We start from the raw sequence: 25,507 nt of genomic DNA, 5'->3' as shown, positions 1-25,507 counted from the left end.
TTCTTTTATAGTAATATATTATTTGGCCCAAGAAATATTTTCTACCCCAAGTCATAAAGATATTCACTTGTGTTTCATTCTACAAGCCTTATAATTTTAAAAGATTATTTTTGGTAATCTCCATACCCAACATGGGGCTCAAACTCATGACCCTGAAATCAAGAGTCAAAGTTCCTCTGACTAAGCCAGCTGGGTGCCGCCAAGCTTTATTATTTTAGATTTTTTTTTTTATGATAGTCACACAAAGAGAGAGAGAGAGAGAGAGAGAGAGGCAGAGACACAGGCAGAGGGAGAAGCAGGCTCCATGCACCAGGAGCCCGATGTGGGATTCGATCCCGGGTCTCCAGGATCGCGCCCTGGGCCAAAGGCAGGCGCCAAACCGCTGCGCCACCCAGGGATCCCTATTATTTTAGATTCTTTATTTAGGTTTACGATCTAACCTGACTTGATTTTTGTATATGGTGTAAGGGAAGGGTCAGATTCTTTTTTCTATAAAGATAAAAAATTCAGCACCATTTGCTGAGAAGACTATTCATTCCCACTTAGAATTACTTTAATAACCATATACTGTGAGTCTCTTTCTAGAATCTCTATTCTTTTTTAAAAGACTTTATTTATTTATTTATTTATTTATTTATTTATTTATTTATTTATTTGAGAGAGAGCAAGTGGGGGGAGGAGCAGAGGGAGAGGGACAAGAGGACTCCATGCTGAGCACAGAGCTTAACACAGGCCTCGATCTCATGACCCTGAAGATCATGACCTGAGCTGAAATCAAGAGTTGGACACTCAACCAGCTGAGCCACCCAGACTACCCCTAGAATCTATTCTATTCCATTGATCTGTTTGTCTATCTTTAATGCCGATATCACACCATCCTGATTACTATAGTTCTAAAGCAAGTCTTGAAGTCAGGTAGCGTAAGTCCTCCAATTTGTTGTTCTTTTACAAAATAATACAATTTCTGGCTATTCTGATTCCTTTCCATTTTCATATGAATTTTAGCATCAGCTTGATGATTTCTGCAAAAAGTCTGCTGGAATTTTCCTGTTTTCTTTTGTTCTAATCAAGTGTTTTTTATTTGGTTTTGTTTTTAGTATTGCATTCTATCTCTAGTGGCTCTACATCTGTGGATGAGTTGCAGTGGCTGCTCAAGGGATTGCAATATTGGTCTTTAACCAGTCATAGTCTCTCTTGAGTTAATATTATAACTACTTCACATATGAGAATATATTACATATATTTGCATACAATTGCTATATTCAGTATAAAGTGCAATTGAAATCCAATATAATTGGATTTTCACCTTTGTTATACATTCTAGAGTTGGTTGCTAATATTTTGTTTAGGATTTTGCATCTATATGAATCACATGGATTTGTGATTTTCTTTCTCATAGTGTCCTCCTTTGATTTTAATATCAAAGTTATGCTAGCCTCATGAAATTGAGGAGCATTTCCTCTTTTTACTCTCTATGAGCATTTGGGTAAGACTATAATCATCTGTTCCTTGTAAGTTTGATAGGACTCACCTATAAATATAAGCCTGGTGGGTTTTTTAATGCAATAATTTACAGATTTATTTTAATTATTCAGCTTTTCTATTTACTTTAAAGTCAGTTTTGGTGGGTTTAACTTATCTAGGAATTTATATATTTCATTGAAGTTTTTAAATTTTTCAGCATAAAATTGTTCATACTGTCTTTAGAAATTTTTTTATTGTGGCAAAATATCTGTAATATAAAATGTACCATTTTAGCCATTCCTAAATGTACAGTTCAGTGGAGTTAAGTCCATTTACAATGTTCTGTAACTATCACCTCTATTTCCAGAGCAATTTCATCATTCCAAACAGAAACTCTACCTATTAGACAATAAATCCTCTTGTCCCCTGGAATCCTCTATTCCTTTTGCCACTCTGAATTTGCCTATACCTCATATATGTGGAATCGTGTAATATGTGTCCGTTGTATCTGGTTTGTTTCACTTAGCATAGGGTTTTCAAGGTTCATACACATGATAGCCTGTGTCAGAACTGCATTCCTTTTTAAGGCTGAATAATATCCCATTGTATGTATGTATCACATTTTGTTTATCCATTCTTCCATTCGTAGACACTTGGGTTGTTTCCACCTTTTGGCTTTTGTGAATAATGCTGCTTATGAACATCGGTGTACACATAGCTATTTGAGTCCCTGTTTTTAATTATTTGGGGTATATGCCTAGGAGTGGAATCACTGGATCATATGGTAATTGTTTAACTTTTTGAGGAATCATCAAAATATTTTCTACAATAGTTTCTTTTTTAAAAGATTTTACTATTTTTATTTGAGAGAGAGAGAGAGCACAAGAGAGCATGAGCTCGGGGGAGGAACAAAGGGAGAGGGAGAAGCAGACTCCCCACTGAGCAGGGAACCCGATGTAGGGGCTCTATGCCAGGACCCTGGGATCGTGACCTGACCTGTAGGCAGACGCTTAACCAATTGAGCCACCCAAGGCGCCCCTCCACCATAGTTTCTTACTGTTATCTACTTATCTTTGCAATATCTAAAAATAGCTGCCCTTACATTCTTCTTTGTGTGTGTGTGTGTGTGTGTGTACACGCACACCTTTTTTCTTAATAAGTCTTGACAGACTTTTCCAATCTTTTTCTATTACAAGCAGTGCTATCAAGATACACTTTTTTTAAAAAAGATTTTTATTTATTGGGGATCCCTGGGTGGCTCAGCGGTTTAGCGCCTGCCTTTGGCCCAGGGCGCGATCCTGGAGTCCCAGGATCAAGTCCCACATCAGGCTCCCTGCATGGAGCCTGCTTCTCCTTCTGCCTGTGTCTCTGCCTCTCTCTCCCCCTATGTCTATCATGAATAAATAAATAAAATATTTAAATTTAAAAAAAGATTTTTATTTATTTATTTATTTATTTTATTTATTCATGAGAGACACAGAGAGAGAGAGCCCGACGTGGGACTCGATTCCGGGACTCCAGGATCACACTCTAGGCCGAAGGCGGCACTAAACCACTGAGCCACCCAGGCTGCCCAAGATACAGTCTTATGCATAAATGACTTCAAAGTGGAATTGGTTAAACACATTTGCATCTTGGCAGATCCTGCAAAACTGTCCTCTGTGCTGATCATTCTCCTGTTTGCTCTCAGCATCTCCAGCAAGGAGAGACTTTGCATACTCTGTTGTATATCAAGCTTCATTCTTACCCTTCCTTGCTCTATTCTGTATCTCAGGGCCGCATACCAGCAAATGACATTTCCCAGATTCCCATGCCAGCTGCTTAAAGGGGAGATACTGTCATTCTGTTCTATCTCCCCACCTCCCCCTCTCCCTCCTTCCTGCCACTGCAATTCAGCAGGCATCTCTAAAAGTGGTCACATCCCTTTAGAGATCCCAGCTTTGGCTGACCACTCCTCCATGGTCCCAGCCTTCACCAGGCAGCCCCTCTTCTCTAGTGCCACTACTGGTTGGGCTCCAGCATCCTGCGCAGCTACCTCAATGGTGCAGCAGTGGTTGTGCAGCTATCTGTGGTCACACCACTGTCTGCCTTTGGTTCCGCAGCCCTAGAAGCAGTAGTTTCTACCTCCAGTTACTAATCTCTGAGTAAGCTCACTTCTCCCCTGCTCCTACCTTTCCTTTTAAGTAGGCTCCATGCTCAGCATGGAACCCAGAGCAGGGCTTGAACTCACAACCCTGAGGTCGAGACTGAGCTGAGACCAAGAGGCAAATGTTTACCCAACTGAGTTACTCAGGCATCATCCCTTAGTTTCCCCTTTTTGATCTGTTGGCCCTTTCAACACATTTTCCTTATTACATCCCCTCTATTTCAAACATCTGCTGTGGCTTTTTCTTTTTCTGGTTGTACCCTGACTAATAATCGTCCATAAAGGTTGTACCAGTCAATACTCCCACCAGCAACTATGAGAGTCTTATCAAAATCTGGTATAGGTCAGCCCGGGTGGCTCAGTGGTTTAGTGCCGCCTTCAGCCCAGGGCCTGATCCTCAGGATCGAGTCCCACGTCAGGGTCCCTTGCATGGAGCCTGCTTCTCCCTCTCCCTGTGTGTCTGCCTCTCTCTCTCTGTGTGTGTCTCTCATGAATAAATAAGTAAAATCTTTAAAAAAAAAAAATCTGGTATAAACTTCTGGATTTTTATCAGTCTGGTAAGTGAAAATTGGTATTTTGGTATAGTTTTAATTTGTATTTCTCTCGTTATAAATGAAGTAGGGCATCTTTTCATATGTTTAAAAGTCATTTGTATTTTCTTTTAATTGCATGTTTATATAATTTTCTCTTTTATTCTATGAGATAATAGTCATTTTCTTATTGATTGCTAGGATCCCTTCATATATGAGGGAGATTAGGCCCTTATGATATCATCTGTAAGTACATTTTCCATATTTGTCCCATATCTTTGTCTACAGTTTTTGGGATTTTTTTCCCATGAGCTTTCTTTTTATGTACTCCAACTACTGCTTTTATGGCTTCTGGTTTTTGAGTCATAATTAGAAAGGTCTTTTTCACTCCAAAAATATTACGGCATTCTCTCATGTTTTGCTCTAGAAGTTTGTGGCTTTTTAAACTCTTATAACCAATACCTTCTCTCTCATATGTTTTCCCTATAAATTTATTGATCTTTCTGTCCAGCTGCCCAAATATCCTTTATCTTGCAAGTTTACTAACTTCACCAGGATATGTTGAAGTCTTGATCCTTTGGGATCAGTTGTCCCTGGCACATGGTGTACTCTTTCAGGGGGAGATTTGAATCTTCTTTTATTTTGTTAATAATTTATTTAGTGGTGGGGCACTTGGGTGGCTCAGTTAAACCATCTGCCTTTGGCTCAGGTTATGATCCCAGGGTCCTGGGATTGAGCCCCATGTTGGGCTCCCTGCTCAACAGGGAGTCTGTGTCTCCCTCTCCTCGCTTGTGCTTTCTCTCGATATCTCTTTCTCTTTCTTACAAATAAATAAATAAAACATTTTTATAATAATTATCTAGTGGTATAATTTTTTTTACAATTTTCAAATTGGGTTATCTTCTTATGGGGTGGTAAGAGCTCTTTATATATGCTAGATACAAGTCTTTTATCAGATACATGATTTGCAGATAGTCTGTGGCTTGTCTTTTCATTTTCTTAACGGTGTCTTTGAAGTGCAAACATTTTTAACTTGGATGAAGTCCAATTTATTTTCTTTTACGGTGTCATATCTAAGATCCCTTTGCCTAACCCAAGGTCATGAAGATTTTTCTCCTATCCTCTAAACGTTTTATAGTTTTAATTCGTATATTTAGCTGTATGATCCATTTTTAATTAAATGGTTTATGAATAATCCAATTTTTCAAGCACCATTTGTTTAAAAGACTCTTTCCCATGTGAGTTTTGTTAAATGATATTTTTAAATATTCTGTCCCGTGGTTTAGGTTTTCTACTTTAGGGGCTCTGTTTATGGGCTTAGTAATTTTCCTCGGTTTTCTTCTGTATCTGTCAGCTTTTCCCGGATCCTTCGCGACTCTTTATTTCCATTTTATTTTGGTCACTTTTCTTATTTCTATGCCTCTCACTTGAGTTGTCTGCAGGGTCTAATCTCCCTTGGGCTCCTTTTTATGTTGTCTTCCTTTCTATGGTGCTTTTGTTTTTGCTTCTACTTTTTTTCTGTGTTTTGCCAGCTCACATTTCCTCCTCTGAGCCCCGAGTTCATTCTGGGAGTGTATTTTTGCTGGCACTTTCAGCACTCTGCTCTCATCAAGCTGTGCTTCCAGCTGTCTGCCTTGCTCTTCACTTCCCCACAGGTGACTCTGTCACACTTCATCCCTTCCTGCTCCGGCTTCGGACAGCGATCAGAGTTGCTTTTGGCAGTCTTTATGTGTATTTTGAGTCTACAGATTATATCTGTCTCCTTGTTTTGCTGAAAATGGAGTTGTTTTCCTCCTCCTTGTTGCTTTTGTATGCTATCCAAGAGTAGAAGAAGAAAATTGCCATCTTGTATCCGCACGTTCCTATCTAAGAACCCCAGTCCTGGATCTCTGCTTATTTATCATTCTAATGATTCACTCAGTACCAGAGCCTGAGGATGGTGTCCTCCAACAATTCTGGAAAGTTATATTTTCGCTTGATAATTACTTCTTCCCTTTGTCTCTTATATGACTCCTTCCCAGACTCACTCTATCCTCTATGGGACTCCTCATTCTGTTCTTCGTATTTTTAAATCTCTCTTCCATATTCGTCATCTCTCTGAACTGTATCCTGCATAATTTCTTCTAGATCTTGGAAGGGACTTAGGTAAGCAATCTATTTTAAAATTTTTGGCAGCTCCTTATCCCTGTTCTCGACTTTATTCTTCTCCATAGTATTTTCCACCACTTGACACACTATTTTATGTATTATCTCTACTATTTTTTTAAATTCTTAAATAAACTTTTTTAATGATTTTATTTGAGATAGAATGCGCATGTACGCGCTTGTGCATGTGCACGAGAGCAGGGGGAGGCAGAGGGAGAGGGACAAGCAAATCCCCCACTGAGTGTGGAGCCCTATATGGGGCTCAATTCCAAAACCCCGAGATCATGACCTGAGCTGAAGTCAAATGTTTAACCAAGCCACCCAGGCACCCCAAATTGGTTTTTTTTGTTTTTTTTTTAATTTTTATTTATTTATGATAGGAACACAGAGAGAGAGAGGCAGAGACACAGGCAGAGGGAGAAGCAGGCTCCATGCACCGGGAGCCTGACGTGGGATTCGATCCCGGATCTCCAGGATCGCGCCCTGGGCCAAAGGCAGGCGCCAAACCGCTGCGCCACCCAGGGATCCCACCCAAATTGTTAAGTAAACTTTTGAATCCAGTATAACATAGCAATGGAAAAGTACCAAAACCAAAGTATCCAACTCAATGAATTATTGTGAAGCAAACACACCAATGTAACAACATTCAGACCATGAAATGAAGCCCCTAGATTCCAGAGGCCCCTTGATTCTTTCTATCCCTACCTCCAGCAAGGGCAACCACCCTCCTATCCTCCCAATTTGTTTTGTCTGGTTAGCTTTATATAAAAGAAACCGTATAGTATGCAGTCTTTTGTGCCTGGCTTCTTTTGCCCACCATTTTGTGAAATGGAAACACAAACCTAGATGTCTTTAGGCATAGCTGTAGTTCATTCTCATTGCTGTATAGTATTCCATTAAGCAAACATACCAGATTTTATTTTCCTTTCTTCTACTGAGGGAAATTTTGGTGGTTTCCAGTTTGGGACTATTCCGAATAGTGCTGCCATGAATATTTTACAACATGTCTTTCATAATGCTGGGATACCTTTTGGCCAGGTGTATACCTATAAGCAGAGTTGTGGGGCTAGAGAGTGTGCATCTTGGTTCTAAGCCACTCATCTTCTTGGAACTTTATTTGTGGGAAATCTTTGGGGCTGTAGACTAAAGTTGCAGCTCCAGAGAGGATTTCTTTGCTTCCTCCAGTTAGCTGGGGTGCTGCCAACCAAAGACTACTTTGAATTTTCTCCAGACATAGGTGATATGAATGCAAAATACAACCTGCATGAGACCCCATTTGCAGTTACAAATATTTGGGAAAATTTTCTATTCTCTCTACCCAGAGCGATGCTGGAGATGGGCTAGTTTCTTCACTGTTGTCTTCTTTGTGGTGGGTTATTTCTCATCAACTCAGGGTTCAGGTTTTGAAATCTTAGCTTTGCAATGCCATATTAGTTTGCTACAGCTGCTCTAACAAAGCACCACAAACTGGGTGGCTTAGAACAGTGGAGACTTACTCTCTCACAGTTCTGGAGGCTAGAAGTCCAAAATCAAGGTGTTGGCAGGGTTGGTTCCTTTTTTTTTTTAATTTCTTAAAGATTTTATTTTTAAGTAACCTCTACACCCAACATGGGGGTTCAAACCTATAACCCCAAGATCAAGAGTCTCTTGCTCTACCGACTGAGCCAGCCAGGTACCACCCCCCTTGGTTCCTTCTGATAGATCTGAGGAAGAATCTGTTCCAAGCCTCTGCCCCAGCTTCTGGTGATTGCCTACAACCTTTGGTGTTCTTAGCATGCAAACACACCAGACCACCTCTGTCTGTCTTCACGTGGTGTTTTCCCTCAGTCCCTGTGTCTTCCTCTCTGGCTGTCCTCTCTCTGTGTCCCCTCTTCTTCTTATCAGAACACCTGTATTATGTGAAGGCTCTAACCTCCTCCAGTATGATGTCATCTTGACTAATTACCATTACAATGACCCTACTTCCAAATAAGGTCACATTCTGAGGCAGTGGGGTTAGGACTTCAACATAGATCTATAGGGGGTACAATTCAACCCATAACAAACAGGATCTCCTGTGAGACTGTTCACCTTGAGCAGGCCAGGCCCTTGCCAAAGAGAGCACAGGTTCTCCAAGATTTGCCAGAAACTTGGAGGGCAAGTCAGCTTTGCCTTTGCTTGCCTCACAGATTTTCTGCTTTTACTTTATTTTGGCTTCTGTAGATTTCTTTCCCTATATTGAGCCAGCAATACAACTCAGAACAATTTAAAAATGAATGTATATTTCATCTAGCTTCCCCCCTCATTTGAATAATGAATATGGCCAGGGAACCTAGTTTGCCAAGCCCATCATTGGCTTTTATCCAGCCTTGCTCTCCTGACCCTGTACCTCTGTACTGGCAGGCCCTTTATGTTAGATGTCTGCCCACCCCAACCAAACCGTGGGTCTCCCCCTGAACCTAGAGCCCACTCCTCCTCTGCCTTACAGATCACCCAAAAGGGATACTCTACCTCAAGGCACGCCCTTTGCCTTGACATCTTACCTGAGGTTAAGGGCATGAGGCTTTGGAGCTAGATGCCTGCATTATGATCAACTGGCTGTGCCACCCCAGGCAAACTACTGCCCACCCGTGGCCTAGATTTTCCCATGTGTAAATTGAGGACTTTGAAAAGCTATGTGACACCTGAGCACAATGAATGCTCAGCCAGGCCAGCTATGTTCATCAAAGTGCATACATTCTCAATTGGCCACCAGTCCACCTTCTGGCGGGAGGGGTCCAATTCAGATTTATTAGCAGATGGCATCCTTGAGGAATGGAAGGGAAGGTCCTCTGAGGGGACACAGTAAGAAAAGACCTCCCACAGTCCCTCAGACATCCCCACACATGTGTGTGTGTCTCAGGAAACATCTACCATTATGTGCCCTGGTATAACAGCAAGCCAGTCGTGGCCGTGACCTCCTTCTGGGAGGACAGCAGCTTCCGCATGAACTGCCTCAACCTCCTCTACTTCACTCGGGACCGCCTGGTGAGTGGTACAGGAGGGTGCAGGGGTGGGTTCAGGCCACTGATTGGGAGGCTTGGGGAACTAAATCACCGTCCTAGGGAGCCAGTCACTCAGTTCACTCATGCATTCCACACCAGTGAAGACGCAGGTGTCAGGCAACTGCTAGACACTGAAGACCCAAAGCTGAACAAACACAGTGCCTAGCCTTACCATCTGGGAGGCTGGATATGCAAATAGCTACCATAGGGCACAGCTAGGGCTGGAAATATAGTACCCAGAGCTATGGGGGTGGTGAGGTTGGGGATGGGGGAGGGGAGATGAAGAGAGGATAATCAGAGGATATGTTTCAAAAGGAGGTGACATTTGGGCAGAGTCTTAAAGAATGAGTTTGCTGGGGGCGTGGTGCAGTTGCAGAGAAGGGAAAAATTGGCAAAGCCATGATGATGTGACGTTCCGGGACAGTGAGGGCCTGGGAGTGATGTAGAAATAAAGCCAAAGAAACTGGAAGAGGTCGGATCACAAAAGATCTTAGACATCTGTTAAGGAAGGGAAGTCACTGAACATTTTCAGGCAGGAGAGCCACCTGGTGCCTCCACCTTAGATATGACTTTTTTGCATAGAAGGGAAGCCCCAGGTCAAGACTCTGTACTCCTTACAGTCCTGGAACCTTCCTGCCACTTAATTCTGTCGGGTAGTGAAGAGAGTACATGAGGATCCTAGCCTTGCAAGGGCATGTGAGAGCTTTGGACTGACATCCTCAGGTTACCCAAAAGGCCCTAGGTCCTGACTGAAAACATCTCGGGCCAGTCAACCCTGTAACCTCTCCCAGGTGAACCCCCACGCTCACTGGCTGTTTCTCTCCTGCCGGGCAGAAAGCCAATCTGGACGCCCTGAAGTCCATAAGGAATCCAAGGGACCCCGCTCTGCTCCCCCAGTGGGAGAAGCTGCTGAAGGAGCTGGTGGAGGACTGCAAGTAGGGGAGGGGCATGTGGTTCCAGGCCAGGGCTGAGCTAGGCTCACAAGGGGTTGGGGTGCAGACAGAACAACCCCAACCCCTACCTCCTCAAGAAAGGAGCTCTACTCCAATTTCTCCCCAGCTTGAAGCCCAAACCACAGAGCTGCTTCTCCTCCCCCGATGAGGCCCTCCGGAAACTGGCCCTGACCTCCCCACCTTGCCCTGGCTGTCCCTACACCCATGCCTGCTGCTCCACCAAAGCAAGCCTCTCCCTGTCATCCTGACAAGCCCTGCACATCCTGGCCTGCAGCTTTTCCCCAGCTGCTGCTCCTGTCCACAGTGACCTCCAGAGGGCTCGGCCTGTGCTGGAAGTTTCATCTTAAGGCCTCTCCCAGCCCCACAGCCCCCAGGGTTTGGTTGGCCCCTGTCCCACAGCTCTCACCCACCTCCGAAGGAGCTCCTTGAACACAGGCGTGGCACACTGGATGGGGCTGGAGGGTGGGAGGGGAAGGGGGAGAACCCAGGGGCCAGGCCATCAGGGGCAGGCAGGACCTCAAGTCTAGGAAGCACACACTGGCCACAAGGCAAGGCGGGAGGTCATGTGAGGTGAGGCGGAGAGAGGTCCAGCGCCCTCCCTCCCGATCCTGGCCACAGACACCCTCTGCCCTGCATGACCGATAAGCCCAAAGCCACTGACCTGGACAAGAAGAGGTGGCAGCTCCGCAGTCGCCTCCTGCAGGAACTGGCCCAAAAGGCCAAGCAAGTTAAGCCCAGGAACATGGTGGCCACCGTGGAGGACTGGCTGTACCGCCTCAATGCGGTGCTCCCCGAGGTGGGCACTGGACACGCTGGTGGGGGAGGGGGACTCACAGCCAGCCACGCTGGCCTGACGCCCTCCCGCCTATGCAGCCCCAGATGACCCTCCCGGATGTGATGATCTGGCTGATGTCCAAGGAGCAGCGAGTGGCCTACGCACAGGTCCCCGCTCACAGCATCCTGTTCTCCCCGACAGGGGCTCTGCACTCGGGCAGGTTCTGTGGGAAGATACAGACACTCCTCCTGCAGGTGGGGAAGCTGGGAGTCCTTGGGCCAACCCACTCCTCAGGAGGAAAGGGCCCAGAAAGCCCCCAAGGGAGAAACCTTGAGCTCTTGGGGCAGCCCCCATGAGTCTCCCCGAGGGCATGCCCACTTCACCTCTCCTGGGTCCTTTAGCAGGTGAAGTGAGGTTCAAGCAGTCTCCAGAGGAAGGCCCATCATCATGTGGTTCATGCCAAGTCCACATCCCTCATAAATGTTCCTCAAATTCATCTCTTTCATCATCCTTACACCACACTCGGTCCAGTTCCTTGTCATCTCTCCCCTGGACCAGGATTGGGTACTTCCCAAAACATTTAATGCCTACAAGGCTTGGGCACCAGCCCCCCATATCAAACACAGGCCATAAATAAGGCTGGTTGACCAGCACCCCTGATGACAGCCCTCCTTCCAGCCTTCCTCCCCTTCCTCCTTCCAGCATGTGGGGAATACTCCCTTGCTCTCAGAGATGTCCTTGGCTCCCCATTGCCTCCTGGAGAATGCTGAACCTCCCTGGCCTGGTCCCAGCCCCTTTTCACTGCAGTAGTCTTCTCAGGGCCACATACTCTCAATAGCCAGGCCACTGTGGGCCTCCCCACCCCCAAACCTGCCTGCCCTGGGCCCTTCCCACCATTGTGCAAGGCCCCTCCCATGCCCATCAGAGTCTTTCTCATCCTGCGAGAACCACTGAGACTTGACTCCTGGCTGTACCACTCACTGGTCTGTGTGATCTCAGACCAACCAACCTCCAGGCCTCCATCTGCTCCTCTATAAAACAAGTGTGGCGAAAATGATGCTTTCCCCACCGTAGAGGTGTGTGAGGATCAGAGCATACCCTGCACTTTCAACACTTGCCTTGTCAATGTCACCACCATCACCACTCCTTTTTGGAGCTTTCCCTGGTTCCCTGGGTGGCACTGTCCTCCCACAAACCCCCACAGCCTCTCCGTCATGCATGGGGTCACAGGTATAACCATTTGCATATCATCTCCCTCTGGAAGGCAGGAACTCTGCACTGTTCACTTTAAGCCCCAGCACCCAGCTCAGTGTGATGCTCCAAGGGCTCATTGTGAAGGAGCAGGTGTGTGCCCCCCTCACCCCCGCCCCTGCTCCTGGGGCACATGCACTCCTGTGGGGTTGACCTGCCTCTGATTTAGTACCCAGAGGGTGAAGGACAGAAGGACACACTGCCGGCCCACCTCCGCGTCTGCATGTGGCTCGGCAACGTCACGGACAGCAAGGATCTGCAGCTGCTCCGCCAAGGCGAAGTTGTTGTGTACGCAGAGACGGTGAGCAGTGGCCCAGTGGGGCAGGGGAAGGTCCAGCTGCCATTGCCCAGCACCAGAGGTGGAGAAAAATGTCACCAGCAGAATCTGAGGATTACGAAATGGGCTCTGATAAAGGGAGGTAGCAGAGCCTGGAGCAGCCTCACATGGTGCTCCCTTGTTGACAAGCCATAGGCCTGTGATGATGCAAGGGGCAGCTGAGTGGTCCCCAGGGCCAGTCACTCTCCCTGATGGAGGTTCCCTGGGAGCTGCTCCCAGTTACTTCAAGGCGTGGGAGATGAGCCAGGCTCCAACTGGCAGGGGTCTCCTCTGTCACCAACACGGTGGCCTAGGACCCCTGCGGGCCCCAGCTGGGTCCTCTAGGCCAGTCGGGTGGTTCTGGGGAGGGAGGGGCCTGGAAATGAGCCATCTTTCCAGAGAACCAGAGACACAGGGGGTGGGTGAGCAGCTGGTCAGAGACCGCTCTAGGATCAGAGGAGGGCAAGATGAGCCTTGCTCCCCAGGGGACGATACGGCTCAGGAGAAGGCTCTGAAAGCAGAGGGAAAGAAGTTTAAGAAGTTTCAGCTTTTTAATTCTCTGAGTCAAAAACACATTTTTGTGGTTCCGAAGTTGCATGCTGTGAATGGATATATTAAAACATGCATAATCAGCCCCGACGTAGGGCTTGGAGATGAGGTGACTGGGGATTTAGGATGAGGTGCAGGCAGCAGGGGCTGCATGTCCAGCAAGGGGATGAGGTAGGGAAGACTCAGAGGCAGCAAAGATGTGGCAAATGGTGGAGCGGCACTGGGTTCCCCGGGTGAGGAGCAAGGCTAACCACCCACACCACGGGGGCCCCCACCCAGGTTCTAACACAGGCACCTGCCCGCTCCACCCTTCAGTGGCTGCGCACCCTCGGGTAGAGCTGACCTTTGAGCCTTGGTCTCCCTGCCTGTGAAATGGGACTCTGAGGATCACAGAGGACAGTGCACGTAAAAGCCTGGGCGTGGGTCTGGCCTGAGGTGAGAGCTGGACGAGCAGTGTCCTCCTGTGCCAACCGAGTGCCACTGAGGGGAAGTGCTGCCTGTCATAAGCTCCTGGCCCCTTCTTGCCTAACACATTTCTAAGAGGTGCCTGTAGCCCAGAGTATGGGGCCCAAGGGGGGCCTGATGTCCCCTGTGAGCTGGGGAGGCACTGACAGCTGCCCCTCCCCCAGTACGAGAACCAGGCCAAGTATAAAGACCAATGGGGACAACAGGGCCTGTACCGCTGCCCCAACTTCTCGGACGTCATGGGGCACAAGGCCCTCCCCAAGGAGGATTTCCACGTACCCCAAGGATGGCACTGGCAGGGGAAGTGGACAGTGGAGCCTCAGAGGAGGTAAGGCCAGGGTGCCCCTGGATATGCAGCATTGGGGTGGGCAGCACCGGGAGAGCCAGTTGGCCACAGCCTGGGGAGGTGGGCACCCGGCCACTGTCACCTGCACCCAAGGGCTGGGGTGCACAAGACAAAGTTTCCTGCCCACCACCCTGCCCTGGGTGCCAAGCCCCACTGCCCAGCCTTGCCCAGAGCAGGTGGGGCTACAGGGTAGGGGAACACTGGCCCAGCAAAAGAGGACCCAAGAGCCTGGAAGTTCAGAGGGATGTGCTGGAAATGGGGTCTTGCTGCCCCTAGACTCCTCCTGAACATCGACATCAACAAGAGCCAGGTGCTGGAGGAGGTGTATGAGAACCAGTGGCGAGACACCGCGGGGGCCTGGGTGCCGGCAGCCATCCCCAACACGGACGTGGTGAGTGGGAGCTGACGCTGCCTCGGGGGATGTGGGGAGACAAACAGTGCACCCAGGTGGGCACCTCAGAAGCTGGGCTGCCCCGAGTGGAACGAGCACTGGACCAAAGGTTACCATTTGAGCCTTGCTCCCCACACGCTGTGCAGGACCCTGGGTGCACACTGATGGGGTTTGTATCCCAAGGCGGCTGGTGAGAGACCTTCAAAGAGACTGTAAGGACGTAGAGGGGCAGTATTTCCCTCCCAAGCTTCTTCCAAAGGTAGTTCTTACCCAGAAGGAGAGAATCTGTCTGGGGCTAGTTAGCCTAAGCCCACACCATCCGATAGAACTTTCTGTGATGATGGAAATGTTGTATGTCTGCACTGTCCACCTGTCGAGTGGCTATTGAGTACTTGATATGTGGTACTTTTGGGAGTGAGGAACTGAATTCAGGACTTTGTTTCATTTTAATCAGTTTATACCTAAGTGGCCCTAGGCTGGTGGCTGCTGCGTGGGACGTGCAGGTCGAACCCATCTCATGCGCACACGTGCACTCCCCTCCCCGACAAGTACAGAGCCGGCTTGGGCAGGCCACAGCGTCCAGCTGAGCTGTCACACTATTCCCCTTTCACAGTCACTGGGACGGGTGTTTCCTATTTATGGTACTGATTTTGATTTTCCATTCACAGTGACTATACCAAATTTCCTTTTACAAATACGTTTACCATTCAAAAAGGCAAGTCAGTAAAAGCCAGCTGAGTGAATTGGTGGGGGCACCAGAAGTAGCAAGCACTGCCGGGGGCGTGGGGCACCGTGAGGGCAGGTAGATGAGCAAATGTGCAGGAGAGTGAGTGAAGGTGGCCTCCCGGCTCAGGTGCCCCCGGCATGCCCTGTCTGTCCCCCCTCAGAACGGAGACCCTGTGGAAGCCAGGGAGAACGTCAAGTGCCCCCAAGGCTGGCATGTTAAGGAAAACTGGGTCGTGGAGCTGAACCATGCGGTGGACAATGAAGGTCAATCCTCTGGTCGCATGGGCTGAGGGAAGGAGGCCCTGGAGCTGCCAGGGACTGACACTTCCCACAGCCTCAAAGCAACCAAGGCCTCGGGGGGATGGGCCTGAATTTCTGGGGGGGCCCCCAGCCTCAGGATCACCACCCTTTCTATAGACTTGGGCCCTAGTTTTCAGACAGGGTAGATTGTAAGCACCTCCTGAGCACTTTCTAGAAAGGGGAAATGGTCATGGAGCCTGGGTTCACCTGAGGTAGTAGTAGCTCCAGGGAAGGAGTGGTGGGCTGGAAGTCAGAAGACCTGGGCTCAGACCTCGACACTGCTACATATGGGCTGTGTGACCTTGTGCGGGTCACAAGACGTCTCTGAGCCCCATCTTCCTCATTAGTAAAATGGGCAGTTGGGCCCAAGCCACCCTGGTGACCACACCATCCTTTCCACACCTCAGGGCCCGAGACAGCTGCACATGAGGGAAAGCATTTCCCCTTTAGCCTGCTTCTGGGGCCCATTTCTCAGGCCTGTCCACACCTCCCAGCCCCTGGGCACCTGGGCACCCGGGCACCCACAGGCCATGGTCCTGCCTCTGCAGGCTGGGAGTACGGAGTAGGGATCGAGCCATCAGGCCTACCCCGGGTCTGGAACTCAGTTGAGAAGACCTACTACTCCTGCCGCCGCCGGCGCTGGGTGCGTCTGCGCTGTCGGAACCATGGGAAGCTGAGCCTGGAGCAGGAGACCCTCTCCTTCCTGCAGCTGGTGAGAGGGCCACCTGGGCAGGGTCCCCACCGCCAACACTGTGCCATGATGGGAGGGTGACATTCTGCTCCCCTCCCTGCAGCACCACCCCAGCCAGGCCAAGGAGGAGGAGGGCTGGGAGTATGGCACCTTTGGCTCCAAGTTCCACCTGAACCCTCAGCCCCAGAGCCATTTCCGCCGCCGCTGCTGGCGCCGCAGGCTGGCCCTGAACAGGGACAAGGGCATTGCACCCATATTCCTCCTGGAGGGATCCATGGTAAAGCCTCAGTGGTCTAGGTGACTCCTCTCTGCAACCCCACCTCCCAGAGCCAGGGCCCAGCCTGGGTGTGACAGATAGTGGGAGACACCCCAGGTCAGGGCATTGATGGCTGGTGGCGCGGGGAGGAGGGGAGTGTGTGCCCCAGATCCACACCCTCGGGCTGTAAGGGAAGGGTAATCTGGGTGCACGCTAGAGGAGACAAGCCAAGCACCCAAGAGCCTCAGGGAGAATGTCCTGGGCACAGAGTTTGGATCTGAAAGAGCAGGCTAGGAAGGAAGAGAACAGGAGGCTGACACAGGGTCCAGACAAAACGATCAGGAGCTACTGGAGGCCTGCCCCAGAGGACATCCACCCATATGACCTACCCTTCATCTACTGCATCTTCAACAGTAAGCATCTGAGAGTCGGCTTCGGTGGTCCGAGACCCTGCATCTGAGGACAAGCAGTGGGGAGGGGGGATGGCTTGGGGACCCTGGGGGCAGGTGACAGATGTGGCTTCTCTCTTACCCAGGGCCCCACTACTACCAACTTTTCTGCTACATCTACCAGGCCCGGAACATAATGTCCAACCAGTTCCAGACATCCCAGGGTAGGCAACAGGCATTCCTTTTCCCCCATGCCCTTGGGGGTCCCATGATGTGGCCACCCAGCAGCATAAAAAATGACAAGAAAGGGGGTGACAAACATGCAGATCCCTCTCCCCAGCAGTTCAGGGCCTTGGCTTTCGGGGAAAGATACAAAGAAGGAGTATACGACGGGACTGCTCTTGAGATGTGTCCCTGACACTGTGGAAACCAGAAAGCGGAGTTGGGGAGGCTTTACCCTGGCAGGACCACTTAGCTAAATCTTGATGAGGGAAGAGGATTTTTCTGGCAGAGTACTGATGAGACAGGAAGACGAAAGGGGGACATGATTTGGGACTGAATGTCCCTTGTGTCAGAAGATGAGGGGTAGGGAGGATGTGTGGCGATTTCCAGCCCTGTGCATGAGGACGCAGGGAAGGTTTCAGGAGAGTCATGTGCTATGCACACAACTGTCCTATGTAGCACTGTTTGTAAGGAGCAGGTTGCCAGATGAGGGCCTGAGCCCGGGCAGTGGGTATCTACCGGGAGCTGTGTCCATTGGGCATCAGCGTCCACATTGAGAAGGCCACATGATGTCTCCTGACACCACAGCCACTCACTGATGCTGTGGAAGGGCAGCCACAGGTGGTTGTTCCTTAGAACTCCTCCAGAGGAGCCGTGGGGCCCTCCATCCCTGCAACACCCAGATCTCAACCCCGTGGTGTAAGACCGATGTGGATGGAACCAAATGGTCCCTGGCCTCTGGTTACATGGCCATTGGCTCTGCAGCTTGCACTGAGGTGGCCTTCTCAACAGCTGGCAGTGGCTGTGGCTGCCCCGCCTGGGCTTCCCTGGATATCTGGTCCAGTGGTGGCAGCTGCCAGAAAGGAGTGCCTCGCCTGACAGCTCGGTGGCAGGACTCCCTCCTCTCCTTCTACCCCGCCCCCAGTGCTCTTCATTCGGCTGATCTTCTTGAACTATAGCCAGTGCACCCAAACCCTCAGGAGCTCTGCAGCCCCCACGTGGGCCCAGACACTCATTTTCCAGCACCTCCTTCTGTATGAGGACCCCGAGGACACCAAAGCCAGCCCACCACTCGTGGTGTTGGAACTGTGGCAGCAGGACTCCCAGGTAGGGTGGGCTGGACTGGGCAAAGTTGCTGAGTTTTTTATTTTAGAGGAGAATATCCAGAAAGTGCTCCAATGGGGGTCTGATTGACAGCATCCTGTCAACAGAAATGTTAGCTCTTATCCAAGAGTTGTCAGCCTCCCAGGGGAGGAGCCAGAACCTTCCAGCTTGGCCTCCACATCTGGCAAACTTCCCCTTCCCTGCAGGGAAAGGAGACCTTGTGGGGCCGGAGCATGTGGTCCCCGGTGGTCTGGCTGGATGTCCAGAACCGAATCCTGCCTCCTCTGAGGTGGCACCCCCTTGTAAAACTGCTAGGGGAGGAAGAGTGTGAGATCCTGGTGTCCTGTGAGCTGATCCTCGAGACTGAGGTACTGGGAGGGAGAGCCTGGCTGGTTTGGGGGGGCAGGGGGCGTGCTCGGTACCCCCCACCCTGCCCCACTCCCCTGCCTCAAGTCCCCACAACCAGCAGTCAACTCCACCCCCTCAGGGAAGGCCTGGAGCCCTGCTAGGGACTTGGTTTGGGGGTGGGAAATAGTGGATGAGCCCACTAGCGCCTCATGCTCCCTGCTCTCCCACCTCACCCCTTCAGAGTCTCAAAGAGAGGCCACCAATCTTAAGTGTTCCCTGGAAGAACGGAGTCTACACACTCCCCAAGAGCATCCAGCCCACACTAAAGAAAATGGCTGTTGAGGTGATGAGGGTGTGGGGCGGGGAGGGCCGGCACCCCTCAGAGTGGTCGGGTGCCATGGGGCCCTCTCTGTGGACTCTGCTTGGGGCCTCCTGACTACCTGATCCAAAGCTCAGACCCCAAGAAGAGACTGAGAAGACAGAGGGAGACAGGAGAGACGTGAAGAGTAGAAGCTCTGAATAGAGTATCTTACAGGGTCTTCCTGCAGGCCTCTGTGGGGGGTTGTAGACAGGGGGCTTTAGCAGTCATTCTCATTTGAGCCCCTCGTGGCTCCTCTGCAGTAGGGACCACTTTTCAGACAAGAAAACTGAGGCTCTGAGAGACAAGTTAGCCCACATACACAGGTGACACAGGGGTTAAGTGGCAGAACCAGAATCTGGGCCTGGCCCTGCCTGACTCTAAATGCCAGGATGTTTCTCACCTACCTTTTGACAGTAGCCTAGAGGTCCCCACATCGGAACCTTTGTGCTCTGCCACAAATCTGGCAAAAAGCAAAAGATGGTCAGGCCCTCCTAACCCTGGAGAGGCCCCCCCGAGATCAGGCAACCTCAGTCTGGTCCCTGAAGAGGCCATTTCCTGGGGTGCCATGGAGTTCTCTGGGACCCAAGTCAGCAATGAGCTAGATGGCAAAAGGGACGCCCGAGAAACCTGGGGCACTCCCTACTTCTTGGAGGCAGCCAGCCTTGGGAACTCCCTGAGGCCTGCAGGCCAGACAAAGCAGCAGGGGAGGAAAGGCAATACCTCACAGCCCACCCAGGAGGCCAGGGAAGGATCGTAGCCAGAGGGCACATCCTCATGGGGGGTCTTGAGGACAAGCATGGATTCCTCACAGGACAGGAGACCTGGGTTAGCTCGTTTCCTGGCCCTGGGTGCTCCATAAGTTGCCATCACTCCCAGGACAGCCCCCTCTCTCTGGCCAGGGCCCCATTACAGACCCCTGGCCTGCCCCTGGGCCCACCGCTCCTTCTCTGTTCTGGCAGATTCTGACCTGGGGCCTTCGGAACATGAAACAGGTGCGTTCCCCTCAGCTCCTGGTAGAATGCTCGGAAGAGTCCCTGCAGACGGAGCCCATCAGGGACTTCCAGACCAACCCTAACTTCACCCAGTCGGTGCTCTTCCTCACTCTGGTAAGGCAGCCTTGGGCAGAGCAGGAGCTGGGGCGGCCCTTCCCTCCTGGGAGGCCTCACGCTCCGGCCTCTCCTTGGGGCTGCAGTTCATGCCTATGGAGGATGTCTACGCGCCGTCCCTCACGTTGAAGGTGGTAGATAATCAGGACTTCGGCCAGCAGACTGTGGTGGGTCAGGCCAACATCAACTCCCTCCAGCCCTACTTCTGTGACCCCTGGGCTGACGACTACGTGCCTCCGCAGCTTCCAAGTACGGCCCCTCCTCCCCGCCCTACCCAGGCCTCACCTTCAAGCTGGCACCAGGAGTGGGGGTGGCCCTGGCTGCCCTGCAGGCTCCTGTCCCTCCTCCTCACTCCTCTCCCTCTGCTGAGATTCATGATCTTTCTTTCTCCACACAGTGCTGTCTGTGAAAAAGTACCAGAAGGTGAGTAAAGGCTCGAGGTCCCACCTTCTCACACACCATTCACAGGGGATGCCCCTGGTCCCTAAGGAGGGGCAGGGACGAAACCGCATACACGAGAACGCTAAAGCCATGACTCTCCACCTGGACCGCACATGAGCACTGTCTGGGAGTTTAGAGAAATCCTGATGGCCAGGCCCCTGGCCAATTCCATCAGGATTGCTGGGGAAAGACCTGAGCATTCACAGTGTTGCCAAGCCCCCACCCCTCTCCAGTGATTCCAATGTTTCCAAGGTTCAGAACTACCCCTTGAGAGCACTTGTCATACTTGAATGCATGGGAGTCCCAGGGACACTTTGAGCAAAAGCAGGTTCTGATCTAGTAGATCTGGGGTGGGGCCTGGGGTTCTGTATTTCTGAGCCCTTCCAGAGTTCCATCTGTAGCTTTTGGCAATGAATATAAGAACTAAGCTGACCCTCCTTCTGATTCCTAATCCCATGTGCCAATCCCTGAATTGAAGGGGCTCTGTTTAGAGTAAGGGAGCCAGGAAAGGAAGCCCTGCCCTCCACTCACTTTCTCCTCGGAGGTCAGAGATGGTGAGCAGGCTAGGTAGGCACACCACACCTCACCCTGCTCTCCCACTTTCGTTTTTAGCTCCTGGATTATCTCTATGAAAAGTTCTGGTTAAGTCCCAGCAAAACCCAGGTGATATAGGCTCAGCCCCAGGGAACAAAGAACAACTCCGGGTAGCTCAGGGAGGTGGGAGGCAGATGATCCTGGGCAGAGGAAGGCTACTGTGACTGCTCCCCGAGGTTCCAGAATGACCTTCCCTACCAGGACGAACACCATCATGAAGTGGACTGGTGGAGCAAGCTGTTCTGGGCCACAGGAGATGTTAAGTCCTTGCAGTACAAGTACAAAGACTACCATACCCTGAAGGTTTGGAGGCCTCCAGGAGGGGAGATCGCTGAGAGACACAATGAAATCTGCTGGGAGAAACCCGCAAACCTTGCCCTGATGCCTCTAGAAACTACCAGGGTGGGGGTGAGGGTGGGGGTGGACAATAGTCTCCTCCTTGTCTCCCCAAGCCTCCACCAGACATGCCCTTTTGGGAACCAGGGCTGCCCCATCCATAGCAGGCAATGCCGACCCTGGGGCCACCAACTGAGCAGACGTTTCCCAGCAAGACCTGGGAATGAGTGGTCCCTCAACCCCTGATGGCAGGAACAGTCCCCTCTGGCTGAGCCCAGCCCTGCTCTCCCCACCGGCCTGGGTCCCATGCACCCTTCTGCAGGTGTACGACTGTGAGCTGGAGGCTGTGCCTGCCTTCAAAGGCCTGCAGGACTTCTGCGAGACCTTCAAACTCTATCAGGAAGAGCCCAAGTTGGACAGCCCTGTGGTAGGGGAGTTCAAGGTGGGTGTTCATCCCAGCTGAGCTGCCCCAGTCTCCCCAGCCCCTGCTGTACTCAGAAGACTAGTAAAAGCCCTGGTTCTCTATGCTAGTTGTGAGATTGGGTGGGGAGGGCTTGAAAAACAGTTTGGAGAGCAGGTGACCAGAGGCTGACTGATGTGGAGGTTCAGACAGACCTCCTCCCCTTACACGGGATGGGCAGGGGGCTTCTCACTCCGGCTCGGCCTGCACTGGTCTCCCAAGTCCCAAGAGCCTTCGAGAGCAAGTTCCAGCCTGAAGGAATGGATGGGGCTAGAATGGGAGTCTGCATCAGCAGAAACTGGAAACTCAACTAACCGCTGCGGTTGTTTGCCCAACACCCCTCCCAAACACGGCTGTCCCCGCAGAGCAACTCTATGGCACCCACCTCGCCCATTCACCGTACAGCCCAGTCTCTCCTGAGTTTGGACCTGGGGCACCTCCTGGAGGGCTTCGCAGAGCTGGGCCCGCACTGCCAACAACTTCCCTCCCCAACACACAGGGCCTTTTCCGTGTCTACCCCTTTCCTGAGGATCCAAAAGTCCCCAAGCCCCCCCGCCAGTTCTTGGTTTGGCGTGAAAAAGAGGACTTCCCTCAAGAGTGCTTGGTGCGGGTGTACATGGTCCGAGCCATCAACCTGCAGCCCCAAGATTCCAATGGCCTGGTAATGCGCAGCCCCAAGCCCGTGGTGCTTGTTGTCTCCGGGCCTGCCCAGCCCAGGTGCCTCCCACGCTTTGCCATAAACCCCAGGGTCCTGGAGCTCCAGGCTACAGATACCCAGACAGCTAACCTCCCACAGGCTCCCTCTGATGCTCCACCCCCACCCTCCCCGACCAACCTGGACTGACTCTCCATTTCCTGTCACATTTCCCTCACTATGACCCAACCTCAGTGCGACCCTTATGTGATCCTGAAACTGGGACAGACAAAGATGGGCAACCGGGACAAGTACCATCCCAACACTCTGGACCCCATCTTTGGCATGTGAGCTGCCCCAGCTTCACCTGACCCCACCCCTCCACACCCTCCCACACTGTGCTAGAGTAAGCCCCAGAAGGCGAAGAATTCTTGCATTTCTTTCTAAGCTTGGAGTTCCTAGCATGGGCTCTCGCACTCTCCGTGCTCGACAGATGGAAGGGTGGTCAGTTCTATCAGTTCTACCTTCACTCTCAAATGCTTTGCCTGAGAAAGGGGTTCAGGGCTGTACAACCCAAGCCTGTCAAGAGCTATTCCTAGCCACGACGGGGGGATAGTCCTTGGCAGTCGACTGCCACCCCAGGTTGTGCTCTCCGTATTCACCATGACCACACAAGGGGCCAAGAAGCTGGCCAGTCTCTGTAGTCTCCAACACCCTCACCCACCCCTAGCATGTTTGAACTGAGCTGCATCATCCCGCTGGAGAAGGACCTAGAGATCCAGCTCTATGACTTTGACCTGTTCTCACCTGATGATAAGATTGGAACCACAGTCATTGACCTCGAAAACCGACTCCTGTCTGGCTTTGGAGCCCGTTGTGGGCTCTCCAAATCCTACTGCCAGTGAGTGGACCTGAGGCTGGGCAAGAGAGTAGGGAAGGGGTGAAGGAGGGAGCCCCTAACTCTCTTGGAGGCAAGCTCACATCCTGGGCTGGTGAGCCAGGGCCCGAACCTGGCTCCATTCATGCCCGCACCACTGTTTATCCTGCAGCTCAAGACAGAATGTTGTCCAGGATGCAAATTTTCCCACCTTTTCCTCTCCCTTAATTCCACAGGTCAGGGCCCTTTAGGTGGCGGGATCAGATGACCCCAAGCTTCCTTTTGGAACGCCATGCCAAACAGAAAGGGCTGCCTCCACCTCTGTTCAGTCCTGAGGAGGACACTGTTTTTTACAATGGGAAAAACTTCAAATTGCAAAGCTTTGGTGAGAAGTACAGCACGCTGCGGGAAGGTGCAGATCCAGGCCTCTGAAACCAGAGGCCACGTGCCTCATTTTGCCCTTTCCTCCTATAGAGAGCTACCATGTTCACTCTCCAGGCAGGGTGTAGGGAAGGGGGGGTGTGCCTGCCTGAGAGATGGGAAGGCTAATGACATTGTGACCCCCTCTTTCCACCTCCTTCCAACTAGAGCCCACACCCCCTACTCTTCATTATTTGGGTCCTAAGAAAGAACGCCTTGCACTGTATCTCCTGCACACGCAGGGGCTGGTACCTGAGCATGTGGAGACCCGTACACTGTACAGTGACAGCCAGCCAGGCATCGACCAGGTAGGAGACTGGAGGGATGAGGTCAGGCTTAGATAAGGGAGCCCAACCAGCCAGGACATAGCCCATGATGTGAGGGGAAGGGGAGGCCAAGCATTCACAGACACCCATGCACAGAAAACAAGCATGTTCTGCACATGTTCAAAGTGAGAGGGTTCAATGACGTCACTTAGAAAGAAGAAAGTCAGAGCTGGAAAAGTCATCTACGAGAAGCCCAGGCCTCGCATCAGTGGGTGGAAGCACTGAGATGCCCTACCAGCCAGGGCCAACTGCCTTAGTGCCTCCTGGGGGAGGGCCGGGAGGAAGCACCCGGAGTCAGATGTGCAGACATTACAACCCTGTTTGGCCTGTTAATTGCAGGCTATGTTTTCTCCACACCAAGGAACCCCAAACAGAAGGAATAAAAATCCCCGCAAACACCCTAATTATCTACCCTCCAGCCACCAGAATGGCTCTTCTCATTCTCCAAATCTCTTAACTTGATACCACATTCCAGACACTAAGTTCTCTGCTGAGCACTTTTTAAACCATTCTCATTAGACCTGTTTTCTATTTAAGAAAACAAGTCGGACAGCCTGGGTGGCTCAGTGGTTTAGTGCCTGCCTTCCGCCCAGGGTGTGATCCTGGAGACCTGGGATCGAGTCCCACGTCAGGCTCCCTGCATGGAGCCTGCTTCTCCGTCTGTGTCTCTGCCTCTCTTTCTCTCTGTGTCTCTCATGAATAAATAAAATCTTTAAAAGAAAAAGCAAAGAAAACGGGTCAACTTCAAAAGAATAAAATGAGGTCAGTTTGAAAGAATATATCTACCTTCCAGTGTTGATAGTTGTATTCTTTTATTTTTTTTCTCTTCTTTTTTCTCACCATTTTCATCCTCCTTTCTTAGACCTCTGCGCCTGGTGGGCAGCTTAATATCCATGGGATAGGGTTCCACAACACGACATAGGACAGCTTGGGCATTTGGACTGATCACCTAGCTTGCTCTTACTCGGGGCCACTAAGCTGGTTAATAAGTGAAGCCCCAACCCCACTGTGGAGCCTGTCCAGAGAGGCTGTCTAGCATAGCCTGCTAAATGGGATTAACCCTCCAGATCCCATGGCCATCAGTCTTGAAGTAGCCTTCATGCACTGCCAACCCTACTCTGCACTATTCTTCCAGCCAAAACTAAAGAAAAAAAAAAAAAAAAAGGAAGCTGGTGGGTGGCTGCCAGACTTCCTGTCTGAAGTCCACTTCACCTCACCGATACCCCCTTACCCGACCCTCCAGTGGTGGCAACCCAGCCTCAAGAGACATCAGGACCTGGGACCAGGCTCCCAGGCCAGCATGCTGAGAAGAGTGTCACAACTCCCAGCCAGCTAATCCATCTCCGCTCTAGGGAAAGGTGCAAATGTGGGTGGACATCTTCCCCAAGAAGCTTGGGCCTCCTGGCCCCCCCGTCAACATCAGGCCCCGAAAGCCTAGAAGGTGAGTGACCCGGCAAGCCCATCCCTGCACTCTACCAGGCATGGAACACAGGTGTGCTCACACACTAGGGTGCAGTGGTTCTTTCCTTCTCCCGGGAATCCTGGGAGCTTCCTTCCTCTCC

The 25,507-nt window shown here is 51.0% G+C and overlaps 1 protein-coding gene across 1 annotated transcript in view; it reads left to right on the top strand.

The window, feature by feature from the left end:
- The window catches only part of FER1L5 (fer-1 like family member 5), a 62,132-nt gene that overhangs the window by 34,008 nt on the left and 2,617 nt on the right, over positions 1–25,507 (top strand). Inside the window, exons 20-46 of the mRNA XM_041755682.1 lie at positions 9,167–9,291; positions 10,143–10,243; positions 10,880–11,057; positions 11,135–11,290; positions 12,457–12,588; positions 13,782–13,945; positions 14,240–14,354; positions 15,242–15,344; positions 15,929–16,092; positions 16,190–16,348; positions 16,596–16,740; positions 16,863–16,940; positions 17,864–18,045; positions 18,249–18,425; positions 18,644–18,733; positions 19,711–19,857; positions 19,944–20,106; positions 20,255–20,280; positions 20,911–20,961; positions 21,094–21,195; positions 21,551–21,670; positions 22,188–22,349; positions 22,578–22,669; positions 23,053–23,223; positions 23,436–23,584; positions 23,788–23,927; positions 25,298–25,386. Coding sequence (XP_041611616.1) covers positions 9,167–9,291; positions 10,143–10,243; positions 10,880–11,057; positions 11,135–11,290; positions 12,457–12,588; positions 13,782–13,945; positions 14,240–14,354; positions 15,242–15,344; positions 15,929–16,092; positions 16,190–16,348; positions 16,596–16,740; positions 16,863–16,940; positions 17,864–18,045; positions 18,249–18,425; positions 18,644–18,733; positions 19,711–19,857; positions 19,944–20,106; positions 20,255–20,280; positions 20,911–20,961; positions 21,094–21,195; positions 21,551–21,670; positions 22,188–22,349; positions 22,578–22,669; positions 23,053–23,223; positions 23,436–23,584; positions 23,788–23,927; positions 25,298–25,386 — 3,481 coding nt within the window. The remainder of the gene's footprint in view (positions 1–9,166; positions 9,292–10,142; positions 10,244–10,879; positions 11,058–11,134; positions 11,291–12,456; positions 12,589–13,781; positions 13,946–14,239; positions 14,355–15,241; positions 15,345–15,928; positions 16,093–16,189; positions 16,349–16,595; positions 16,741–16,862; positions 16,941–17,863; positions 18,046–18,248; positions 18,426–18,643; positions 18,734–19,710; positions 19,858–19,943; positions 20,107–20,254; positions 20,281–20,910; positions 20,962–21,093; positions 21,196–21,550; positions 21,671–22,187; positions 22,350–22,577; positions 22,670–23,052; positions 23,224–23,435; positions 23,585–23,787; positions 23,928–25,297; positions 25,387–25,507) is intronic.

This window comes from Vulpes lagopus, chromosome 5 (genome assembly GCF_018345385.1).
Source record: "Vulpes lagopus strain Blue_001 chromosome 5, ASM1834538v1, whole genome shotgun sequence".
Lineage (NCBI taxonomy): Eukaryota > Metazoa > Chordata > Mammalia > Carnivora > Canidae > Vulpes > Vulpes lagopus.
This window is presented reverse-complemented; position numbering and strand designations above follow the sequence as displayed.